The sequence below is a fragment of the Cylas formicarius genome, unplaced genomic scaffold (assembly GCF_029955315.1).
Source record: "Cylas formicarius isolate icCylForm1 unplaced genomic scaffold, icCylForm1.1 PGA_scaffold_12__32_contigs__length_19106922, whole genome shotgun sequence".
Classification (NCBI taxonomy): Eukaryota; Metazoa; Arthropoda; class Insecta; order Coleoptera; family Brentidae; genus Cylas; species Cylas formicarius.
In genome coordinates, this window is record NW_026844225.1 from 8,236,463 (window position 1) to 8,261,360 (window position 24,898).

General features: G+C 33.4%; 1 protein-coding gene across 1 annotated transcript in view; it reads right to left on the bottom strand.

The window, feature by feature from the left end:
* LOC132695652 (hemicentin-2-like) overlaps positions 1 to 21,686 on the bottom strand; it is a 611,218-nt gene extending 589,532 nt beyond the window's left edge. Inside the window, exons 1-2 of the mRNA XM_060660041.1 lie at positions 21,524 to 21,686; positions 15,010 to 15,335 (exon numbers count right to left, since the gene is read on the bottom strand). Coding sequence (XP_060516024.1) covers positions 15,010 to 15,100 — 91 coding nt within the window. The 5' untranslated portion in view covers positions 15,101 to 15,335; positions 21,524 to 21,686. The remainder of the gene's footprint in view (positions 1 to 15,009; positions 15,336 to 21,523) is intronic.
* Positions 21,687 to 24,898: the final 3,212 nt, after the last annotated feature.

Sequence of the window (24,898 nt, forward strand, 5' to 3'; positions counted from 1 at the left end):
ATTTTTATTATTTTTAAGGATTTAAAGTCAATTGAAATTGAAAAATTGAATTGAAATTAAAATAGAAAATATTTTAGATTCTAGCACAGAACCCTATGGAAGTCCCTTTTTTAAATGCAAGAATTCGAAAGTTTGATGTCCATAATTTAAAGCAAAAGATAATTTCAATAGTCGAGCAACATAAGTTCCTTTTCCCTAACATTGATAATATCGTCTGTTATACTTAGTAGTGCTGTCGTGCAACTACGATGACCCCTTCAGTTTGTTATTTCGAAAGTTTTGCAAAAATCTCGGAAAAGATACGTAAAATGCTAATTTGTCTACCGTTATTGAAAGTTTCAGGATTAGAGACTCTGACGAGGCGAATTACTTTGGCAACCTTCCATTTTTCTGGCAAAACGAGTTTATAATACAAAAATTAATTAAATGAGTTATGTCCCAGAATAGAAAGGATAAACATAAATCAATTGTAGTGCCATCAATGCCAGTGGCTTTGTTTTTTATGCTTTTTATCACATTTCCTTATCACAAAAAAAAAAGAACAATTCATTGAGACTAAAAAGTTGATTGTTCACTCTTCTGGAAGTTCCCTGCTTGTTTTTTTACGACTTCCTATGTTTAATAACTTTTGACTCTAAGACGATTCTAGGTCTTCTGCATACCCAGATCTAGTCCGTACCATTTACATATTTCTGATGTTCCGTTAAAAAGAAGTTGTAACATTTCTGCGCTTCTAGCTATGAAAAAATGCGCTTCAATAAACTCGATAAATTAAATAAACATTATTTTTCCATGTTTTTCTTCCATCTACGTATACATATTCCGTTTTCACGGCGAACTGTTCGTCGAATATTACTCCCAAGTCACAAAAAGTGTTAGAATCTTGTATCAAAAAGATTATGGTCATATTTCATGGTGGTAAAAGAGACACTTGGCTGTATTATGTTGCAAGTTATAATTTAGGGGCCAATTGTTGATTTTCTCCAAACTACGCAGGAGAGTAAGACAAGTTAGACTAAAAAATTGATTGTTCACGAAAAATCGGTAAATATCAAAATTTGCACAAATAACAGCGTTGTCGAATGATATTTTTTCAAATATCTCGCGCCTTGTATAATTGACGAAACTTGAAACTCTCAGTTTACGATATTGTTCAAGAAAAATTATCCCATCTTTAACGGTTTTTCATTTATCGCCAATAATTTAGCCACAAAAATGGAAATTTTTACGATATTTTAGAATTTTTGGCAATAAACGACACAATATGATACAATCATTGTTCGAAGTAGAGGTCATAGCCCTGGATTTTCCACGCGCCCTGGTTCAAGAATTTTTTGAAAATAGTAAATGGTTTTCGAGAAAATAAGTTTTTTCTAAAACCATGAAGTGCGCCGTAATAATCAATGACGTCATGGCGTTTTGACAGTCCCCGAAATAGCGATTTCAATATGATTTTTTTTAAATATCCCGAGCAGCGTATGTGATACACGAAAACCGCAAATACAAAAATTGTAGCTCTTGATGCGGGCTATGACACCGCTTGAATCAATTAGCCATATTTTGTACGATTTTTGATAGGTCTTTTAGATTTTTGCCTATAATTTGAAAATCCTGTACATAATCCAAAAAATACTTGAAATAAATGCTATTGCACTGGATCTTCTGCGTCTGCCGGTTAAAGAATTTTGCCAATCGGATTAACGATCATGGAGGAAAACATATTTTTCTGGAAGCTAAAATTAACAAATAAAAAATTCAAATATATTTAAGAAATACTAATAATATTTGATTGCGCTCAATTTGTACAGTTTAAATGTGGACACGGACTTTTACCTCTATGCTAAATTTGAAGTTGATATCTGCAAATTTAGGACACAACACATTTCTCATTTAGCACGGAATATCGGGAACACCCTGTGCAATAGGTGAAAACTTTAAATACAAAAGTTTTTTCTATCTATGCGGGCTATATCGCAATATAAAAGAAAGTGAGATCTGAATCATAGTCTTTCAGTTATAACCAATTTTCAATAATAGGGGAACCCATTTTTCAGTTTTTTTGAATTTGCGACGCACCTTGTATATTTTTGAAAAATTGTCAAAAGTAAAAGTATATAGAGCCGTATCTTTTGCGTCTTCTGGTTCAAGAATTTTTTTGGTCTCGTAAACAGTTTTTGAAAAATGATGTTTCTTGTAGACAATTGCACACGCGATTTTTTATTTTTTTAGAATACTTCCCGACCCCCCAGCCCCCTATTTTCCGTCACGGGTCAAAGCTGCATATATGTGCCATATATGAAGTCGATTGATTCAAATTTCGGACACTTATCGTGTTTCATAGCAAGGTCCAAAAAACAGTCGAAAATCGCAAAAAAAAGATGGATACCGGCGTCAGATCAGGGCCATTTCTTACAAGCTCATGTGCTCGCAAATTTCAATTTTGTAGCTCCAACGGTTCGAAAGTTATTCAGGAAAAACCAAAAGACGAGAACGGAGAATGGAGAACGGAGAACGGACAGACAACAAAAAATTTTTTTCGACGGTAATCATTTCTGTACCAACTGCCATCCTATAAGACCGTTACCGAGATATAAAATTTTTATATTATATATTTATATTATATTCGATTTCATCGATTTTCGAAAGTAACGAGCGATTCGGAAAATCCAAAGGCACCAAGCTTGTGGATTTGAATTTTGTGATAGGCCATTATGGAATGGCTGAGCAAAGGAATCAAGAAAAAACATCTTTATATCCAAAAGAAAAAGGTCCTAATCAATCAAGAGAATGCAATTAATAGAATTACGACTGGGGGTAGTCGCCCAAACAAGAGAGACCCTCGTATATGCTAATAAGTGTTTTAGAGGTGCGTTTCCTTTTCGAGAAAATGACATATTTAAATCAGGTTAAAAAAAACTTACTCAATGCATTCGCTTGGTGGAGTCGCATCTGGGAGAGAGTGACAGAGAAAGAGCGGGAGGATTCTGGATATATCTATTTTGAAGGGACCCGCATGTCAATTTGTCGCGTGGCTCATCAAGAGCGAAGGGCGTGGAAATGTACGTCAGTGTTTAAAGCCAAGCCCCGTAAGACAAATGATAAATAAATCTACGTGGAAGCTAAAAATATAATCCAATCTTTTTTGTAAGTCCGTGTGACGAGTTTCAAGCCGTTTTCTGCGCGCGGAGAGATCGTGCCTTATGAAGTATTTTTAATTGAAATAAAAAATAAAATTTAAACGCTTTTAATGAAAAACGCGTCGAAGACCGGAATTTGTTAAGTTGCGTACGGGCGGAATTTCGATTTGGCCGTCAATAAATGCCGTTTGTGATTGGTAATTGCGGTATCCAAGTCAATGGAAAAGGATATTGTATTAATCTGCGGGTACATATCCCGATACCTCAAACTTTTGATTCGAAATGCGAATTCTGGGGCCTGCAATCACAAAGCATCTATTAAACACGTAGTTTCCACTTGATTAAACCTCTCTGTTCGCATTATCGAATATAGTTGTTTGAACGTTCGCCGCGAAAACGGAATCCGTACACAAGTATGGAAAAATAATGGTTATTTAATTTATCGAGTTTATTGAATCCAATTTTTTTCATTGGTAGACGTGCAGAAAGGTTACGACTTCTTTTTAACAGAACATCAGAAATATGTCAATGATACGAACTATAACAGAACAGTATGCAGAACATCCAGAAGCGAGTCAAAAGTCATTAAACATAGGCAGTAGTGAAAAAAACAAGCAGGGAACTTCCAGAAGAGTGACCTGGCGTTAACGAGTTCAGTAGTTATTTTAAGAATTCCATACTTGATCTTCCAGCTGATTCTGAACAATCAATTTTTGTGATAAAAAGCATAAAGAACAAAGGCACTGGCATTGGTGGCACTAATAGATCTACCATTGATTTATGTTTATTAATATGAAATTGGATACAATTGTCATATTAATACCCCGGAAAAAAATTCAACCTGTTTCTGTAGTACGTATGGTATAAGTTGGATGGAGCATATCCCCCACCAGGCATTTCACGCGAAATAGATTTGGTGATGTGTCCCCTAGTGATCGCTATGATTATCATTATTTATGGACTTTATTTAAAATTTTGAATAACTTGTTTTATTGCTCTAGACATAGAGCTCAATGTGCTCCAAATACAATGCTTTACCCGATTTGGACTTTTTTCGGAAACTATTACTATGGTAAAACTGTTATTGCCCTACAACTATATCTATTAATATCAGTCTTTTCCTATTCTCGTTTTAACTTATTTATCCAACTGTAAACACAGGACTTGACATGCCAAACTCAGCTTTGATTTCTTGCACTATTCTTTCTCTGCTCAAAACTTACTTCCATCCACTTTTATAGACAAATTAAAGTTGTTTTCTTCAATATATAACAACAGTTAAACCATGTGCTCGATAGTCCTGAAACATTTACAGCTGACTGGTTAGAAGTGCTACTTAATGGCAATTTTTTTTTCCATACTACTATCGCCAGTTATATGATTTCCCAAGAACTTATAGAACACCCCTCGTAAATTACAGCCAATGTTGAAATCACTTCGTAAATTATGTGAGTGTGTGCTGAGTAATTACTAGCCACTCAAAGCAAAGGTATGTTTTTTAGCCATGAATGTTTTTTCCATTCGATACCTCGTTTTCCTTCTATCTTTCCTTCCATTATAAGTTTTAAGAACTGGTACTTGGAATTTCGAAATATATGACCCAGATAGTCAGTTTTTTTTCTTTTTATTATTGCCAACAATTCTCTCCCTCTCTCTCTCTCTCTCTCTCTCTCTGCCCATTCGATTTAATACTTCAACATTTGTTGTGTGATCTGTGAAGGGAATTTTGAGTACTCTTCTAAATATCCACATTTCAAAGGCCTCCAATCGATTCATCACGTTGGCCTTGAAGAACCAGGTTTCTACACCATATAGCAGTATGGAGTAAATGTAACATTTCACAAAGCGATATCGAAGCGTTAAATGAAGTCCACTACTGCTTAGCAAGTTTCTCATATTAATGAATGCTGTTCTAACTTGCTCGATCCTGCTACGTATCTCTAAGTCTGGATCTAGATCTTCAGTTATCCAACTACCGAGATATCTGAACTTGGTGATCTTTTCGAAGTTCTTGTTTTTAGTCTTATATTTAAATGAATGTTTCGTGTTCTGCTAACCACCATTACCTCCGTTTTGTCTATATTGATCTTCAGTCCCAGTTGTTCTCCTTTTGTTCTGTCTATTAGTCGTTCTAGTGCTTCTTGATTGTTATTAACAGTCTGTCCGTTGATTTTGATTCCATCCTCAATATCTCTTAAGGCTCTATCGAAAATCGTTTCAGAGTAATGGTTAAAAACGAGGGGGGACAGAACACAATATTGTTAGTTAGTAAATTCCTGTCCTACTCTCACGGACGTTATTTGATTCATATAGAGGTTCTATATGATTTTAACATCAGTATCATCTATCGAACGTTCATGGAGTAATATTATTCATTCTGAATGGTTAACACAGTCGAACGCTTTCTGGTAATCTATAAAGCATAGATACACATCATTTTGCTGGTCTCTGCAGTTCCGAAGTAGGACAGTTAAGGTCAAGTGCTTCTCTTGTACCAAAACCCTGTCTGAAACCGAACTGTGTGGGGTTTATATCTCTCACATCTGTTATATATTCTTGTGTGGATTATCTTTAATAAAAGTTTTAGGACCTGGCTCGGTAAGCTGATCATTCGGAATTGATAGCAACTATTAGCCTTTGGCTTTTTTGGGATTGGTACAAAGATTGAAGCCAATCCTCTGGTATTTGACCGGACCCATAAATATCATTAAAGATATCTACCAAAGCGTCTATATTGTCTTCACTCAGCATTGTTAGAACCTCTATGTATATGTCATCTGGGCTTGGTGATTTTTCCCATTTGCTCTGTTTGATTGCCCTAAAAACTTCTGACTTCAATATTTTAAGGGAGGGTTCACTTTTATATTCACTTTCAGTGTTTCTTCTAGTGTTTTCTGAGTATAGTTGATGTGTATAGTTTCTCCAATGTTGAAGTCGACCCTTGGGATCAGTGATTAATTTATTGCCCTTTACAATACTGTTAAAACTACAACATTTTGTATGACCTGTTACTTCTTTAACGAGTTTGCGTATGCTAAAGTGGTCATGTTTTTCTTCCAATTTCTCCATTTGGCTTTGCGGATCTCTTTCCGTATTTGTCGGTTAATCTTCTGATATTGGGTTCGGTCTTTATTTTTAAATGATCTGCGGTCATCCATCATCGATAATATTTCGTCAGTCATCCATTTCTTGTTTTTGAAATTTTGGGCAGCGATCAGAGTCTTGGTGGTGGTCACTATAGTTTTTTTAATATTATTCCATTTGTCTTCTATGCTGGCCGGTTGTCTAAGTGTTGTCGTGATATCAACTAAATCCTCATTTAGTTTTTCTGTGACTTTTTGTTTCACGTTAGATTGCTTTAAGTTGTTTATACCGATTTTCTTTATGGATCTTCTTTTAATTTTCTTAAGTTTAATTTTTAATTTTCCTACCACGGGGTTGTGGTCAGATCCGATATCTGTTCCAGGGTAAGTTTTTACTCCATGCAATCCATTTATGTATCTTTGGTTAATCAATAAAAACTCTTACGATGCGATGCCACACAAACACATATACATATTGACATCATAGCGGTGTTTGTTATTCTTAAGAGCTAGGGAACAATAAAAATAAAAAATGCGATAATTCAGCGGGCCGCACATCCTAAAGCAATAAACCACACAACCCCGCATGCGATAGAGTCAGTTTTGAATGCTACCAGAAAAACTTTAAGGTTTTATCCGGCAACTTAGAATACGCCACGTATATTTTCACCGGACGCAAAAAACGTCTCTAATGCCAGTAAATACGGAAGCTTTAATAGTAGTTTTGAACTCTCCGTCTATAATTACATCTCAGATGTTGATTCTTCCCGCAAACTTCACCAGATCCGCTCTTTCCTCGTTCTTGTTTCTTTTTCGTGCCCTTTTTATAGCTTTAGTTGTGCCCTTGCATCCAACCTCAGCCGGTCATTAATGAAATATATCCCTCGCTGTAAAAAGTTACCTCATTCCTTAAGAACTAACCTAACCTACTTCTTCATATACAAGCGGAACTTTCAACAATGACCGTAATAAAATTCTAGCTTAGGAATGAATGGGGAAAAATTATGAATTTCATTATTAAGTTTTCCTTTGTTACACTCTGGCAAAATAGCGACGAAATGTGTTGTTATAAGGCTTGATGACTTCTTCCCGGAATTATATTAAATAAAACAAGGCGTAGATACTCCAAGTCTCTCGGCTATTAAAAGAAATACCTACGTCAAGCTAATTCGGCCGGCTTGATTAATTTATTAAAACTAGCATATAAAATTTTTTTGAGAAAATTCTAACGGAGGATAATCTCTCTACTTCTTCTACAAAAAAAAATGTCAATCGAGTATGTCTTCATGATAATTAGAGAAAGAATTATGGGACCAAAAAAATCATATAAAAAACTTTTATTGCTTCTATTATTATATAGCAAAAAAAATAAAAATCGAAAAACGAAAACATATAATAAAAAAAATGAGCTTTTGAGCTTTGGAAGAACTACCTTTAAAAAACTTTTGGTATCGTTGGATAGAGGAAGGACGAAAGTATTTAGTGTATAAATTCCCATTTCTCAAAATTATAAATAACTGAGATATGAAACGTTTAAAATTCACCATTGATTTTTGAGCAGTTTGCTCCATTTAAAAGGAGATTTTAAGATTATTTCTCAACCTATGTTGCTCCAAGAAGGTTGAAATGTTTATTGAAGATGGAGATCGGTGAGCTCTATCTGCAGATACTATAAAGTCTCCCCGAACCCCCTCCAATTTCGATTAATGTTCTCGATTCATAATTTTCATATGTCATGATTTTCTTCAAAAATTTGGATTTTTAATTTTTTTAAATACCTACGTTGCTCCGAGAAGGTTGAAATTTTTACTGAAGATTGAGGTCAATGAGGTTTATCCGTAGACACTATAAAGTCCCCCCAGCTGATACCATGTAACTGTAATTAATAATTAATGTTTTTTTTAAATCGATCTTTTGGTATCATTAAATACCGAAAAGACTAAAGTATACAACATATAAATTTCAATTTCTCAAAATTATAAATAACCGAGATATAAAACATTTTATCGAAAAAAAAAACGTTTTTTGCCAATATTTTGTCCCCGAAGGAGCTAAGAAACTTATAACTGACTATCCTCCTATCTTCGTGCTAAATTTCAGCCCGATAGGTTAATATCGACCTCGGTCCAAAATTTTCGTGATTTTTCTCAAAAATTTACATTTTAGATTTTAAAATACCTACGTTGCTCCGAGAAGGTTAAAATTTTTACTGAAGATGGAGGTCAATGAGGTCTCTCCGCGGATACCGGAAACTTCCCCCCAGCACCCACCATTTAATTGTAATGAAACATTTTTTAATAATTTGCAGCCTTGCATGACAATATTATTTACTGATTACTATTATTTTGGTTGTGTCGACAGGCCTGCAGACACGCAAGGAATTCTGATAGATGTTGAAGAGGTTCGGAACTCCTTCATTTCTATGAAATATATAACTGAAACTGAGCTGGTTTTGCTGTTTGTTGACGCCCTAAAAATAGCATCTTCCATTACTAGTCTTGAACAGCCTCCAAGAGCTTGAAGGCGCCCAGAAATGTTGCTCTGATAATTAACTAAGTTTTGGGTTTAATTCGTAATCTTCATACAAAAATTAATTTCTACAAACTTATGGTCACAATTCCTGACTGTTGTGTTGTATCGGGCACGTATTTCCAGCGTGGTGAATTATTGTTAGAAATTGTAGTATTTTTTCCAAATTCTCAGGATTTTATGCAACTCGATGGTTAAATCTAGCCTGGGATATGCGTCAATCGTAAGGTATTCCATTTACAAAGTTCACATTGATGCGATAGAGGAAGTACAGCGTAGGTTTTTAAAGGGCTTACATCTTAGAATGGAGGGCAGTATAGTTCAATCACTGCAACAACGAAAATTATTATATATTATATATTAAGTACAAATTATAGCAAAGTTAATGATCAGTGTGATACATTTAACATCAGATTATGTTATTTTGGAATTAATTAAAGAAAACATTGTTTTATTGTTACTTTTAGATAGTAATTAAATGCGTGCTCTTATTTGTCCTGTAAATGGTGGTTACACTGTTGTGCAATAAATTAGAATTTATTTATTTATTTAATATCCCCACGCTTGTATCTCAAGGCTATATCTATCTACATCTACCTACATACTTTACATACCTATAGGTGACGAATTAACAAAACGTAGTATCATATATGGTGAACTATTTTGAATAGCAAAAGAACAACAGTTGAACTGTCTCTCGAGAATATCTTCTTAACTAGCAAATTCGACCAGGAAAGTGATTGATAGTGTGTGCAGACGATCTAAAAATATTTTTTTATGCCTAACCCCATTTTTCCGTACCAAGCAAACATATCGATTTCCATTTAGTTTACGAAATTGAATTATGCGCGATTTCCATTTGAAGCCGGGTCGAAGTCGACTTGCAATAATTTGTAAGTGGCGCAACTCGACACTAGTGATGCCGGGAAATTTCAAAATTCCACATTTCATTCAACTCGAAACGGGAAGAAAATACCTTAAGACGTAAACGGTTTGGGTTATTTATATTTAAATTGCAAGCGAAACCGAGAGAATGGTGGCATTGTCTCGACAGAAAATATCAGTTATACGGTGTGAAGGAATACGAAATGGAAAGGTAGAAAAATTGAATCACCGCTTAATATGTGATACGGTTTTGTTCGCTGATTTTTTTTCAAACGAAATCATAAAATACCGAGTCGCTTAATGTAACGTTTTAATCTACTACGGGTTCGAGTGTTCACAGTAGCAGGAAAAAACGAGTGATACAACTACATGTTCATAAAAAAAACTAATTGAAAAGCGCGCGATCTTTTACACCGGAACTAAATACAATCGATTTATTCGTGATCAAACTCAGCGTACCTATTTTTCTCATTTCCTTTGATACCCATACTGCTGCATCGAAGCGCCAAATCCTTTTTTTTTTTTCGTGTTTCACGAGGACGACACAATAACTTCATTATCAAATATTCAGAAATTTTACATAAACAAGCAGCAAGCATTTATCCATTTTCTAAATAACTATTGTTATAATATCAAAAATAACAAATTCGAGAAATAAAATAAAATCAAGATTTTGGTTTGGTTTAGAACCGAACCTAAAGTTTTGTATAGAAAATGCGATGTATTTCATGAATAAAAATTTGTACAGACATTAATTACGAGTTTTTAATAACATACGATAAGGCATCCCGTTTATTATAGCGTTTTTTATTTCGACGTTATTAAAACTCATGTAGTGTCAAATGGAAATCATAACGAGCCAATTTTTCAGTAGAATTCGAAAACAAAAGTAAGTGCTTCTTAATATTGCCAGAGAAATTTATTTATAAAAATAAGAATAATAATAAATGCTGTCGCATCGTTAGTGTTTCTGTACCTTACGTTTACAAGGTGGTACTTCTAGGAATAAGCCGCCCTCTTAGCAAAATCGAGAAATTGAGATTAAATAAAATTTTCATGACGAATATGTTGAAATGTTCAGATTTCTTTGTTTCATTTTAAGCCAATTAAGCTGACGATATGCAGCAGACACATAAAACATCCTTATTCTGTTTTCTGTTAAATTACAGAAAGTATTTGACTTAACTCATTAACATATCTTTAAATAAACCGAATAATTTGAATTATGTCTCAATTGTTAATACATATTAAATCCTTATGTTTTTTTTTCTATATCATTTCTGTTGTTAATTAAAAATCTATTATTAGTATCATAAAACCCAGCTCTTATTTTTGTCCAGATATATAACTTTGCGGAGAAGACAGACATTTTGTGGGTTCAGATATGCAATAGCCAATATAGTTCATTTGTTCAATATGTTCAATTGTAAGATTTCTCTAATTATTTTTGTCTCATTCTTGTGCATAAGTAAAAATTTTTGCAGTTGTTTTGCCCAACGGTCGTGATAATTTCGTCGAAATTATTGCTATTGCTTAACGCATCTACTTTTAATCACACCAGGACAGGAAACCACTTAATTTCCTAAAACAATGAAACTAATTTAGGTGTGATTACTCAGTTAATCAATTTTGTTCACGTTTAATTAGTAGTTGGTGAAATGTCCTTTTGTTTGCCCTTCGGTTTCGCTGTATACCTGCCCATAAATGTTTATCGTATAAATTTTGGCCCTACGCATCCGCGAGAAAACAATTAATATTTATTAAGTCCTGCGCAGCCTTTAAAAATTCAATCCCCCTACATATCCGCCACGTTTTTCCTTTTGCCAGTAGAATTGGAAAATACCAATTGGTTCCCAATTCTGAAAATGTTTCAGAAAATTAAAATACATCTCCAATATTTATGTAGGACCTAAATAATATTAATGGAATGTAAGATTTTAGTTTAGAGTAAAAAGTTTGTACATTTATATCTTGTATTTTATATATATTTATTTATTTTATCCAAATATAATAAAAGACTCAATTAGTGCAAACATAGTTGTTATAATCACAAACCATAAAACAACAATTAAATATGCAACCTTTCATACTAACTTACAAAGAAACATAACAAGGTCAAAAAAATTATTAATTTCAAATAAAATTGTAATTATGAATGCTGAACTTAACTACATACAAAAACCCAATAAACGATCCAACACAATCTTATCAAACTAAAAATAAAAATTTTATTAAAAAAATATTAAATAAAAATAAAATTGCAGATACAGATTTCTAAATTACAATTTACTATAGAAATTAAAAAGAAAAAATATTCTTGGCTTAACTTTAATAAGAAATCTTAATAATAATAATAATATGGAACACAAAAGACAATTATAATTTTAATCATCCCAGAAATCGTTTTATTTAATTTTATTTTATTATCGGTTTAGATCGCTAAAAAACTAGAATATAGGATAGAAATTTCATCAAAAGTCAAACAAATTTTAATTGAAAATTATTTCCCTGAAAACAACATTAATAAAAATTTTAAACAACGAACCTACATGTTATATCAGAATATAATACAATTAATCAGAAATATGCTCCAAATAATTTAGCTCAAAAATTAAAACATATTGTTACGTAGCAATAAAGGCAATTTTCACTCTATTAGAAAGTAAAATTCCAATTAAAAGGAAATCAAATGTTGCATATTTAATACCCTGCTTAAATTATCGCAAAAGGTATATTGGAATGATAAACAAACTTTTAGAAAATCGTATAAACGGACATAAACATACTAAAAACGCGCCAGCTGTTTTGCAAAAACATGAAAATTTAAACGATTAGTCTAATTTTAAAGAATCGAAAATATGAATTCAATATAATAATTATCAAAAACTAAATTAATAAAAAAAGAAATAAATGATGTGAATGATCGAAAAGATATTATTAGTTTAAGTCAGTTATACCACAATTTAATAATCAGATTTGAATTAAAAATCAATTCTACTTTCTTATAATAAGTGCAAAGTACACCAACCAACAATTAAATAAACCCTTAGCAACTCATAATAAATAAACTTCAAACCCAAAATATTCATTTCAATTATTTCATATTTGTGTTTGCTGAATTCATTGGTAATCACACCAAGAATATAAATAATTTTGTATCAAATATTTAACTTATTTTAGATTATTGATAATGATCCATATTGTGATTGAAACTTTGAATAAAACTTAAAAATTTCAAGAATTTTGCTGTTGTTTTAATACTGCATATTATGTACCAACTGTAATCTAAGAAAAACCATTATTGCCCCAGCCTGGAAAATGATATTTAAAAACGATTATAAATTCGACATTGAAAATATTAATACCATACATTTCCCCACTGATCGAATATATTATTTGCCCTCATCAGCTCGGATTTGTGTAGGGTAAATCTCCAGTCAGCAATCTCGTAATTTATGAAAAGCACTTCTCGAAGACCTTAATACCAGAGAGGATCATGAAATATTCATTGAAAAATGTAAAGTTTTCGGTGTACATTTGTCATTTTTGAATAGTTACTGTGAGCTATTTCCACAAGAAGAAAAAATATAAACAATATCAAACTCAAACAATATAAAAGCAGATACAGAGTAAAATACGAGCCAGTTTCAGTCAAGCTCTGAAGAAGCCAACAGAACAGGCGAAACGTCAGCAAAAAATATAAACAATATCAAACTCAAACAATATAAAAGCAGATACAGAGTAAAATACGAGCCAGTTTCAGTCAAGCTCTGAAGAAGCCAACAGAACAGGCGAAACGTCAGCAAGTTCGAGTCAACAAAAACAGACGCGGGCGGAATCCAGAAGTTTTGAAAAAAGTATTACAGTAGCCTGTGGAAGTTTCTTTGAAGAAAAACTCTATGCTAATAGAAATAAACAAGATATCACAACACAGGTCATGTTCAATGATGGTGCATTTCTTAAGAAGATAGAATCATATTGCGACTGCCTGTGTAAGCTTACAACATACCACGAAGCTTTTAGAAAAAAAAACATTCTAACCAGTGTCAAATATCTACGAATAGTCTTGTAAAAGATTTGAGTGTATAGGTTACTAAGGAATTCATGAAGCACTAAAACTTTCAGGCTTCAAAATATTAAGATCTTAAAGAATTAGGGCTCAATTGCAACATCCACGTTGACGGTCCATATTCATTGTCTATGAATGAGCAGCAGAAGTTTGGATTCAGCTTTATAACTATTATAATAGTTTATGTAAACACATAAATATTCGAAATATTTCTATGTCTTATTTCTGTATTCGTATAAGATTTGGACACTGCTTTGTTGCATTGCAATTGCAATTGCATGATTATTCATATACAAGGTAATAAAAAACTTGGATTGATTTTAAGTGGATAGGACTTTTTACATATTTTATCTGAAATGGAAAAGCGTAACAATAATAAGAACAATTTTAGTAGTATATGGTGCAAGTGTGGTAAACGTGCTTAATAAACGTGTGGCATACTGTACTATTTCTACCACCGTAAGTTTTTGGGCACATTTTTACAAAACTACACGAATAGATGACCGTCAGAATTGGCATACGTCTAAATTCAAGGAGTGGGAAATATCTCCGAAAACATCCGATTGGTCCCAAACCCGTTCGGTAAAATCTCGGAAATGTCCGAAGTGGCTCGGATCCGTGGGAAACGAAACTGACGTGGTAAAATAACACTTTCCGCACGCTGGTTTGGTGTATAATTGCGCATTTTATAGAAGCGAGTAGAAACAATTCTTCATGCTTTACCAAAGAACATCTTCCACATTGTAAAGAACTGATAAATACTGTAATGTAACTTGAAGTTTATATACTGTTTGTTGTTCCGTAAAACTTATTTTAATGGGTAACAAAGGTATTGTTCTTAATTAATTGAATTATATTAATTGAAATTTTAAGAAATCTAAGAAATAATTACATTTTGTAACACTTTTTAGCCTTACATAGCCTGTCACTCCCTGAACCTAAACCTCAGCAAGAGGAAGGTCTCAATGTAAAATACAGGGTCTGTAAAAATTGTTTTAATCCTTCTTTATATAAACCAAAACCACAATACTAAACGAAAATTTGGCCAATGGCATCGCATTGATTTGGACGCGAGCCGCAGACATTTTGCGTACGATTATTAAGTAGTTAATTATTCAAATAAAATCTCATCGAGGGTTTTCGACGCAAACAATATCTGTGCGATGCGTTTGGCGCAAAATCGAACAAAAAGTGCGACGCCGGGGCCCGCTAATGGAAGTACCGCAAGGAAATCGCTTCCGATAACAGCTTTAAACGTCTCCAGCGACTATAGCCATTACCATAAGTAGTGAGATTAGAAACTAACCTGTACTAAGTTCGAGGAAAATCAACATCCACGAGGTGAAGACTATAAACGTGGTTGATGTTCTTCTGGCGACTGGGGCGACGATTTTCATCTTGAAAGCTGCGACTCTGTTTTTTTCTAAATTCACTGCACTTCACTTAACGAGCTTAATAGAGTGTCGTGATTCATATTCAAATTACGGCATTTGCCAGGCGACTTATTTCCCCGACACAAACGTACGAAATTTAATGCGAGAACAACTAACGTATCCGGCGCATTTAAGCTCTGATTTCCAGACTTTCGGCTAGTTGGTATTGCTTTTTCTCGTTTCGAAAATTTGCGAAGACCTGCAACAAGGAAAATATTAAAACATAATAATTCGTACCAGACCAGAAACATTTCATCAATAAAAACGAATTACCAATTAAAGGACAAATAAAAAAAAACTCCCAAAACTAGAAAACAATCATGGGCCAAAATCTATCCTAGATTTTAAGATATAAAAAAGTGGAGGATAAAAGTAGGGCTAATGCAGAATGTACTTAAGTAAGGGTTACAAAGTTTGCCTGAAAAAAAGAAAGCACGTTTTTTTTACAATAATTCTCTGCTGCTTTTCGTTTCCAACATTCACCTAACGTTTTAAAAAAATCTTTAATGATTTCTAAACCATATGAATAGGATCAAAGGATCATATTTACGTTAAACAAAATTTAAGTTTACTTGGCCAAATTTGACTTGACCAAAATCAGTCAAAACTTCTAAGAAACAATTCAAAATTTCTGAAAAGTAAGTTCAATCTGAATTTTTTTATTAAATAATAAAGTTTTTATAGCATAATAATAAAAATTGGCAGTTTTATGCGGACATTGCCACTAGAGTGCACTAGTTTCACCATATTATTTAGATAAATAGAATCATATTTTTTTATCTCTCACGTTCTGGTTGAAACATGATTGAATTTTTCATAGAATAACCGTCTAACTTTGTGGGTTTTTGACTTCTTTGCATTTAAAAAGTTCAAAGCACTTTTTCTGATATTTTTTATAAATACTTAAAAGATGAAAAGGTGCGGGGAGCAATAAAAAACCAATATCGAACAATAAACATTTTGGAAATGGTAATGAAAAAGTTTCAATTAAATGTTAGAGTTTTATAATATTTTGGTGTCTAGAACTCCCAGTTTACTGATTGCTCATTCTTTATGAATTATCCTGTACTTCTAATGTACTATTCGAAATGTTTATTTATTTATTTGCTCTTTGGGACACAAACATATATAGAGCAGGCAAAAAAAAAACATTTTTTTCCTTTTTTTTATGTTATTCTATTTATTTATTGCTAAGTAGAATATAAAATTATTCTTTATTTTATAGTATACTTTAGATAAGTAAAATCAAGAAAAGATTACGAATTAGATAACGAGTGTCGATCCAAAAGTGTAACAGTGGGTTTCTTCTTTAAGGAATCATGTGAGAGTGTGATCTAGTCCAGGTCCAACCAGTAAAGGTTTGCAGGATTCAGAATTTTAGGAAATATTGGTATTTGTAAAGAGAATAATAAACAAAGACATGTTTCTCAAATTTCGAGTTGCTACATTAAATGGGATTCTTGCTAAAATCTCAGAGGAGTTCGCACGGCCATTTAAAACTTTATGCAAGAAAATAATATGAGCGACTACTCCCCGATCCTCCAATATTAACAGCTTATAATAAGTTTTTACATCGTTGAAGTCTTGGGCAATTAAGTTAAGATTTTCTTTGCAAGACAGGCTTTTCAAAAAATTTCTTTGTAACCTTTAATTCCTATTTTTGTATTTAGTTGTCAAACTTATTCCTCAAAAATTTGCCTAATCAAAATAAGACCCACATGTTATTTATTTTCCTAGATTTTCAAGAAAACAACAATAATTAAAATCCGGCTACAAAACAAAAATTCATAACGTAGTCAAAATTGAGTAGAACGAATTTTCTTTTCCATTATGACTCAAAAATTCTTTAAATACTTTTTACATAACTTCTGGATTCCTCCTGAGTCGGTTTTTGTTGACTCGAACTTGCTAACGTTTCGCCAGCCATTCTGTTGGCTTTTTCAGAGCTTAACAACAAGCTAACAGGTTAGTAAGTTCGAGTCAACAAAAACTGACGCAGGAGGAATCCAAAAGTTTTGTAAAAAGTATTACACTAGCCTGTGGGAGTTATTAATAGTTCAATTTAAAACTACTCTCATTATATGCGGTGGTCTTAGAAATTTAAATCATCAAATAAATAATTTGGGACATAACAACATTAACGAATACACACTATATAAAGTGCATAAGGAATTTATACTGCCAATAAAAATAGGTCAAAATGATATGAGAACTGAAGCTACCATAACACTTGCCTACTTATATTTTTTTAAAATACTTTAAATATAATAAAAAAATTCCTTACTGCACTTTTTCCAAGAAGAAATATAAAACACCAATAAAATCATTTTCCATTAGCAATGTATGTGAGACTGTATATTTATTTACTTATGAACTGAGATTTTTTAACCTGCCGTGATGTCAATTACCTACCGAACATAATCGAAAAATTGAAAATACTTTTTTCTGCTGCTTAAAATGTGAGAAGAGCTAGGCGTAATCGTGGCTTTTGAGAAACGGAAACGCGTACTTAATAATCCCGTGGTGTTGAATTTCCAGAAAAGGCACGCGTCTCATCCGATAAAAGTAAAAGTTTAATGGAAAAATGCCTCGCATTCCCCGGTGAAGAAAATTTGGAGACTTTAACACCTTACGCTAAATAAACAAATGAAAATAAATATTTGTTTTAGAACTTTTTGTTTTCAGTAAACTCAAGAAAGACATTTTTGCAATATTGAATACTAACCGCCCCCTTTATGTACTTAATGAAAAATATTTTTCATCGTACATCAAAATAAAGACGCGCATAAGAACCACATTGATATCCCCGGTTGTTATATTCTATTCGTTATATCAAAAGAGAACGTCTTTTGAAATCGAAACGGTTGTTTTATAAAAGCATCTCTTTAAGCTTAAGAAATTTACCTATACCACACGATCTAAACGAAATTGAGGCGAACTTCTTAAAATAAACTCCACTAAAAACCATATTCCAGTTTCATATTTCAAAGAAAAAGTCAATAAATAGAAAAAATAATTTTTATCTGTCGAAATCAACAAGCAATCAATCTTATGCATTCGCAAATCACCCTGATAAAGTGAAGTGAAAAAAAAAATGTCAGCATGTTCGATTCGTCAAGACATAAAAGTTATTATGAAATATGGTGTTTTGTATTGAATTTTTTATCATATATTTTTATATATAGGGTGCAACAATTATTACTAAATATAAAAATAATCTTTACACTTTTAATCCCCCGGTATAACTGAAACACTGAAATATCTGAAATAAATATATAAGTGATAGGAACTTAAAATGCATTTTTAAATATGTAATATGCAGTGTGAACGAAATTAAATACTGTTACATGTTTCTAATTAATTTCTTGAAGACTTCATTTTTATGTTAATGCTAGAATTATTCAAACATAGGTTTTATTGTTTTATTTAAAAACACTAGTTCTAAAAAATTCTACAGAAGAGATATATATACATTTTTTTTACAATCACTGTGTACGGTGCGTACGTACATACAGAATAAATTTTAAAAAATAATATCTAACGATCCATATATATGTATAGTACTTAGTTTTTTTCAGAAGAAGAATCGAAACTGAGTGGGGGTCGTTGGATCATAGAAATTTTGGAATTGAAAAAAATATTAGTTGTTTATAATAAATTAATGACTTCCCGGAACAAAAAGAACATTTTTTGGTAAAACCGACCCAGGTTGACAGAAACCTGTAAAAATATCGCGCGAACCATTTAACCAATTTCTAAATCACTCAAAGGGCCACAATGCTAAAAATTTAATATAATAATTGGAGCAGTTAGACAGAAAAATAAAAATATTTTAAATATTAGTTATTACTTTGAGTATCATTATCAATAATTGTTTAAAAATGTTAAAAGACTTTTGTCGCCGCTTGTGGAATACAAACTTTATGTTTAGGGGGGGGGGGGGGGGGGGAGGATGAATTTTGTAAATAGTATTACAGCAGCCTGTGGAAGTTTCGTTGAAAAATTTGCATATTCTGTCAAAATAATACCATTCATGTGCAAAACTCCTATCTACTCCACTACACCGCGTATTGTCTAAGGGTACTCCGAAAAGGTTAATAAAAAATAATATATATTTTTGAGAATATTCATACAATATCGATTTCGATCCTTGCTGCCCGCCGAAAACTCACGAAAGACTTAAAAACGAAAAGCTTTCGGATTGTCGTGAAATATTTCCATACTTCCTTGGACGCAGATGGTGCACCCCCAATTTTTGAACATTTAGCAGTAATTCGAATGTAAACGCAAAGTAAATAAATGGAAATAAATTGGGGTCCCTCGCTCAGAAATATCCGTAATTTATACGACACAATGCGCAGTCCAAAAATGGAAACTTTTGTTTTAATTAACGACGGGCCTCAGAAAACATCGGCCACCTTGCGAATATCCTGAGAAAATACCTCAATTAACATAAAAATTTGCAAGGGCTGTTTACAAACAGAAAGATTTAAGCTCGAAAGACAAATATTTTAGCTCTTAATTGTTTTTCTTCCAGAAGCAATTAACTCGGTTAATTTAAATTTAACATTTGAATTTTTCCCGGTTTGTTTTTCACCAAATCACAAATTAGAAAAAAAGACGCATTTCGAATTTAGTGGAGCCGATTCTAGCGCAAAACACATAAACCTGCAAAACATGGGCCTTTCGCCAATTCCATTAGCATAGAATGAATTATATAATATATCTCCTAATATTTAGTAACTTCCACAGGCTACTGTAATACTTTTTATAAAACTTCTGGATTCCTCCTGCGTCGGTTCTTCTTGACTCCAACTAGCAAACGTTTCGCCAATCATCCTGTAGGCTTCTTCAGAGCTTACCAGTTTCAGTCAGGCTATGAAGAAGCCAACAGGATGATTGACGAAACGTTAGCTAGTTCGAGTCAAGAAAAACCGACCCAGGAGGAATCCAGAAGTTTTATAAAAAATATATCTCCTAATACGTTCGCAGGAAATTGAACTAGACGACAGGAATGAAATGATGTGATAATGATATAAAAACTTTATTTTTATCACCATCGTTACAAAGAAGTGCCGTCCTTTCTATTTACCAAAGCTTCATTTAGTTTAAGTTCTTAAGATCTACTTACGGTACCGCATTGCCGCGGCGTAAACGGTATGAAGTTGTAGAAATGAACCCTCAAGATTTCGCGTGAAAGACTTAAAAAGCGGGCAGTTCCGGCTTTAGAACTACGAGCTTTTAGAATTGAGAAACAACATGAGCTAAGCAACTTTTCTAAAAAATCATTAAGCGATGCAAACTGACAAAGTTACCATCAAAAGTGTTTACAAGAAAAGGACGTATTACTGATAAGAAGAAAAAAGGTCTTCTTGTTCTTTTTAAGTCAAAAGTGCTTCGATGAAAATTTCTAAAACGAAATTAATTTTGTTGCTCAATTACTATTATAACGATATTCTGTTTTGTAAAAGTAAAATTTTAAAGATTGTAAATTTATTCCTGAGTTCACCTGTTTCTGTTTAGATATTTAAGAAAACTTGGAAAATATCGTCTATATTATTATATTTAGTTGTTAACTTAAACCTCTGATTTAACAGCAAAACTATAAATAAACGTTTTGGAATAATATTTGTGTCTTTTTGATGCCTGTTTTTAAAATCTTTTTTGGAGAAAATTTTATTTTTTTATTTGCTTTATTGTGACTACTAGATTTCTTTTTATTAATGGAATACGTTCAAGTAGACTTATATCAAAATTTCCACTTATTTTTGTAATAAAATTTGTGCCATGTTTCTTCCAAGAAGGCGATTTATATTAATTCTCATGCTACCTGCTATCCCTCTGAATTTTAAGCAATATGTTAACTTAGTTTGAATATCTGCTTCTATATTACAAATAAAGGGGCTTAAACTCCCCGAATGGCTAACTTTTACAACAGCCTTCTGCTACAGTTTCGCACCTAAGAATTTTGTTTTTCTTGCATTCTTGTGTATGCCAATAAACCTATTATTACATTTTCAAAATGGCATTTTTTTGGTACTAGCGACAAACTTTTGCCGACGGAAGCTGTTTCCACTAATTTTCGATATATTACAACAAATTTCGATAACAATAAATTGTAATTTGAAGCAAACGATCATCGTTTTAAGTCATTCTTGGCCAATATCGAAACCTTTATCAAGAATCACTTAACAGGCGTAACGCGGCGATAAGAAAAACAACGTACGGCATCAAACGGCTCGAATTAAAAGAAAAAAAACACGCAACTATATAAAATATTTTCTTAACGTTCGACTCAGCCGAAACGAAATTTTTGAAAAATCCAAAACGCGTTAAACGAAATTCGAAAAAAAAAGCGCAAAAATGAAAAATTTAAAGTTGGACTACCTAAACGGCAACAGTTAAATCCGTGTGGAAAATGGACGCTGTCGACTTTTTGCACCCACAAACTTTTCGAGATGTCAATTTGATAACGAGCTGGTGGTCACATGACAAAACCGCGCGAACTCTGATCGTCGGACGTCCGTGGAAACGATGCACACCATCAAAGATCGAAGTCGACTGTGACGAGAAATAACTGGGCAAAACTGCGATGAAGGCGCGCAGACGTACGCCGGATAGCGCAAGCGTCGCGACGCTTTCTCACCCTTTTATTTTAATACGATTGCTACAGAATGTTAAACACCGACCAATAATGAGCTTAGAGCAACGGACGACTTAATTTATACACTATTTTTACATGGAAGGTAAAAAAAAATAATCCCGAAGGTTTTATTCTTTGCGACGGCAGTTAAAGAAAAAACTTTTGACGCCGAAGCAATGAAAATATTAAAAATTAATTTGTCAAAAAGTTCGTAGGTGCGGTTCTTAAAATATCGCCGCGGATTTTAGCTTAACTTGAAGTAAAGTTTGCCGCTCGCCGTAAAATCGGTTAGTTAATCTTTCGCAGGAGAAGCTGTACAGAACGAGACGATAGATTAAAATAGTTTTGACATTGGGTCTACCCTGCAAACCATATTGTTCGAGATTAATGGCGTCTTAGGGTGATTTCCTCTGTGAAGATGAACGGCTAACCTATTAACTTTGATAGCGCACTTCGGCAAGTACAGTCGAAACTCTATATAGCGAAATTGAAGGGACTGCTTTTTTTTCGTTATAAAGGGTTATGTGCACTTGAAAAATAACAATACGCATATGTGTTCTGCAATATTTAATTATTTTATATACATACTTTAATATCTACTTAGGAATATTTTATATAAATATTTAAGAACTACATTTAATGTTTCAAATAATCGGCCTTTTTCTTTTGAATTTTTTTAGTATGCCAATACGCATCTCGTACTTTGACTTGTATTTTCATCATTTGTTCGAGAAAGGCATCTCAACAATTTCTCTAGCAGCTTAACTGAATATAGGGCTTATTGAATGGTTGGTGGTGGTCCCAGATCAACTTCTTCATCTTCTTCTTCCTCTTGGAGCTCTTCCTCACCCTTTCTTGCTTGTTGTAATATGGTTTCCTCTACTGTTGTAGGCAAATCCTGATCTATCACCATAAAAGCTTGCAACTCCTCACTTGTAAACGTAATTGTTGTTTGAAACTGCTTTATCCACTCGCTTGGTGGCTGATCATCTTCCAAGTCCTGTTCGCATTCTGTCTCGGTAATAAGTCCTACATGACGATAGGAGTCTTCAATTGTTTCTTCTGTCACCTCTTTCCAAGCTTTACTAATAAAGTTGACTGCATCTAGCATATTAATGGAAAATTTGTCTTCGGACTCGGTCATTTCCATTAAAATGTTTTTCCTGTATCGACTCTTAAGACTTTTTATTACACTCTGGTCCATCGGCTTTAATACACTTGTTGTTTTCGCTGGAAGAAATGCCAATTCAATATGGGGATGTGCAAGGCAGTTATCTAAGAGAAGTAATATTTTCCTCCCCTTTAATTCTGCATCCCATTTCCGTATCTCCTCTTAAAAAAATTGCGACTAGCATTCTTTTTTCTCTCCCAATCAGATTGACTGCTACGAACACTGTACGATCTTTAGAAAGTTTTCCACCCACACACTTTTGGCTTCGAAATTTAAAACTTTTATCTGGCGTCATTTTGTAAAAAATACCAGTTTAGTCAACATTAAAAATGTCGTCAGCAGGGTACTTTTCCGCTAGTTTTGGCCACGTCTTCTCCAGCAAATCGTTAATGACGTTTCTGTCGACATCACGGGCTTCGCCACTTATCTGTCCATAATTTATACACCATGTCTCTGTTTGAACTTCGCCAACCATCCTGCCGAAGCCTTGAAATCGGTAATGCCAAGCTGTTCAGCAAACTTTTCAGCTTTTAGTTTACGTTGCTGTTGGAACCACTGCAACATTGCCCGATCCAAATCTTCAAATGTTGGCTTTCTTAGTTTTTTACTAGAACTGCCTGCCGCTTCAGCCTGAATGATTTTCTCTTTGCACTTCCAAATCGTGGATACAGTCGACGGTGTAAGTCCGTATCGACGTCCCACATCACTTTATAGGGAGTGAGAAATTCGTTATACAGAGTGGATTAACACATAGCTTTGTATGGAGACCTAATAGTACAAGAAATTTTGTTCGTAATACAGAGTTTCACGTTATACAGAGTTTAGCTATAGGGAGTTTTCACTGTATATTACACCCCTGATCTCATTGCTTTCGGTTATACAAAGTGTGAAAATGAGGCGTCGCATTAAAGGTAGCGGTAAACGTAATACTATATAAAATTCGAAACTTTCAGTGCCTAATAAAAATGCATCTAAGCACAATAAAGTGTTTTTCCTATCGGACAGCTTTTACAATTAATAAATGTAAAATAAATTATTTTTTCTACTCCCGTCTATAAAATGCCCAATTACACACCGAGTGGAGTGGAGCGAGTGTTTAATAAACGAGTGACTTGAAAAGTTTACCAAACGTGTTGCATACTATACTTTCTCTACGACAGTTAGATTTTGGGTACATTTTTGCCAAACAACACGAATACATTCACTGACATGGCCGTCAGAATTGGCAAACGTCAAAATTGAAGTCGTGCGGTAAAATCTCCGAAAACATCCGATTGCTCCCAAACCCGTGCGGTAATATTACGAAAATATCCGAAGGGGCTCGGATCCGTGGGACAAGAAATTCACATGGTGAAGTAACGTTTTCCGCACGCTAGATCGGTGTATAATTAGGTATTTTACAGTGTACAGTGTTGCCGTAGCCTGTGGAAATTTCTTTGAAAAATTAAGACGGTGGTGTTTATCAAAAAATCGAACCAATTATAACGATTTTTTACTCAACTTTCGGATTTTACGCAGGGATTTATTTTTTAACATATGCTTGACAATTTTTCAAAGAAACTTCCACAGGCTACTACTGAGTTTCAATCAAGCTCTGAAGAAGCCAACAGGATGATTGGCCAAACGTTAGCAAGTTCAACTCAGCAAAAACCGACGCAGGAGGAATCCGGAAGTTTTGTAAAAAGTAGTGTTAAATAAATAAAAACCTCTGATATAAGCTTTGTAGAAGATTACAAGGACGCCCCCCCCCCCTCAAGTGGAAATAATTGGCCATGGATATTCTATTTTTTTTCCTTTTTGTCAAACTGTAAGTGACATTATTGGATTCACGTGGGAGATAGATTGCACACGCATTGATTGAATCTAATGATTATGGTAGACCTTATTTAATGGCATCCGAACTATTGGAGACGCATCAACCAACTTTTTTCCGACAGAAAAATTCATA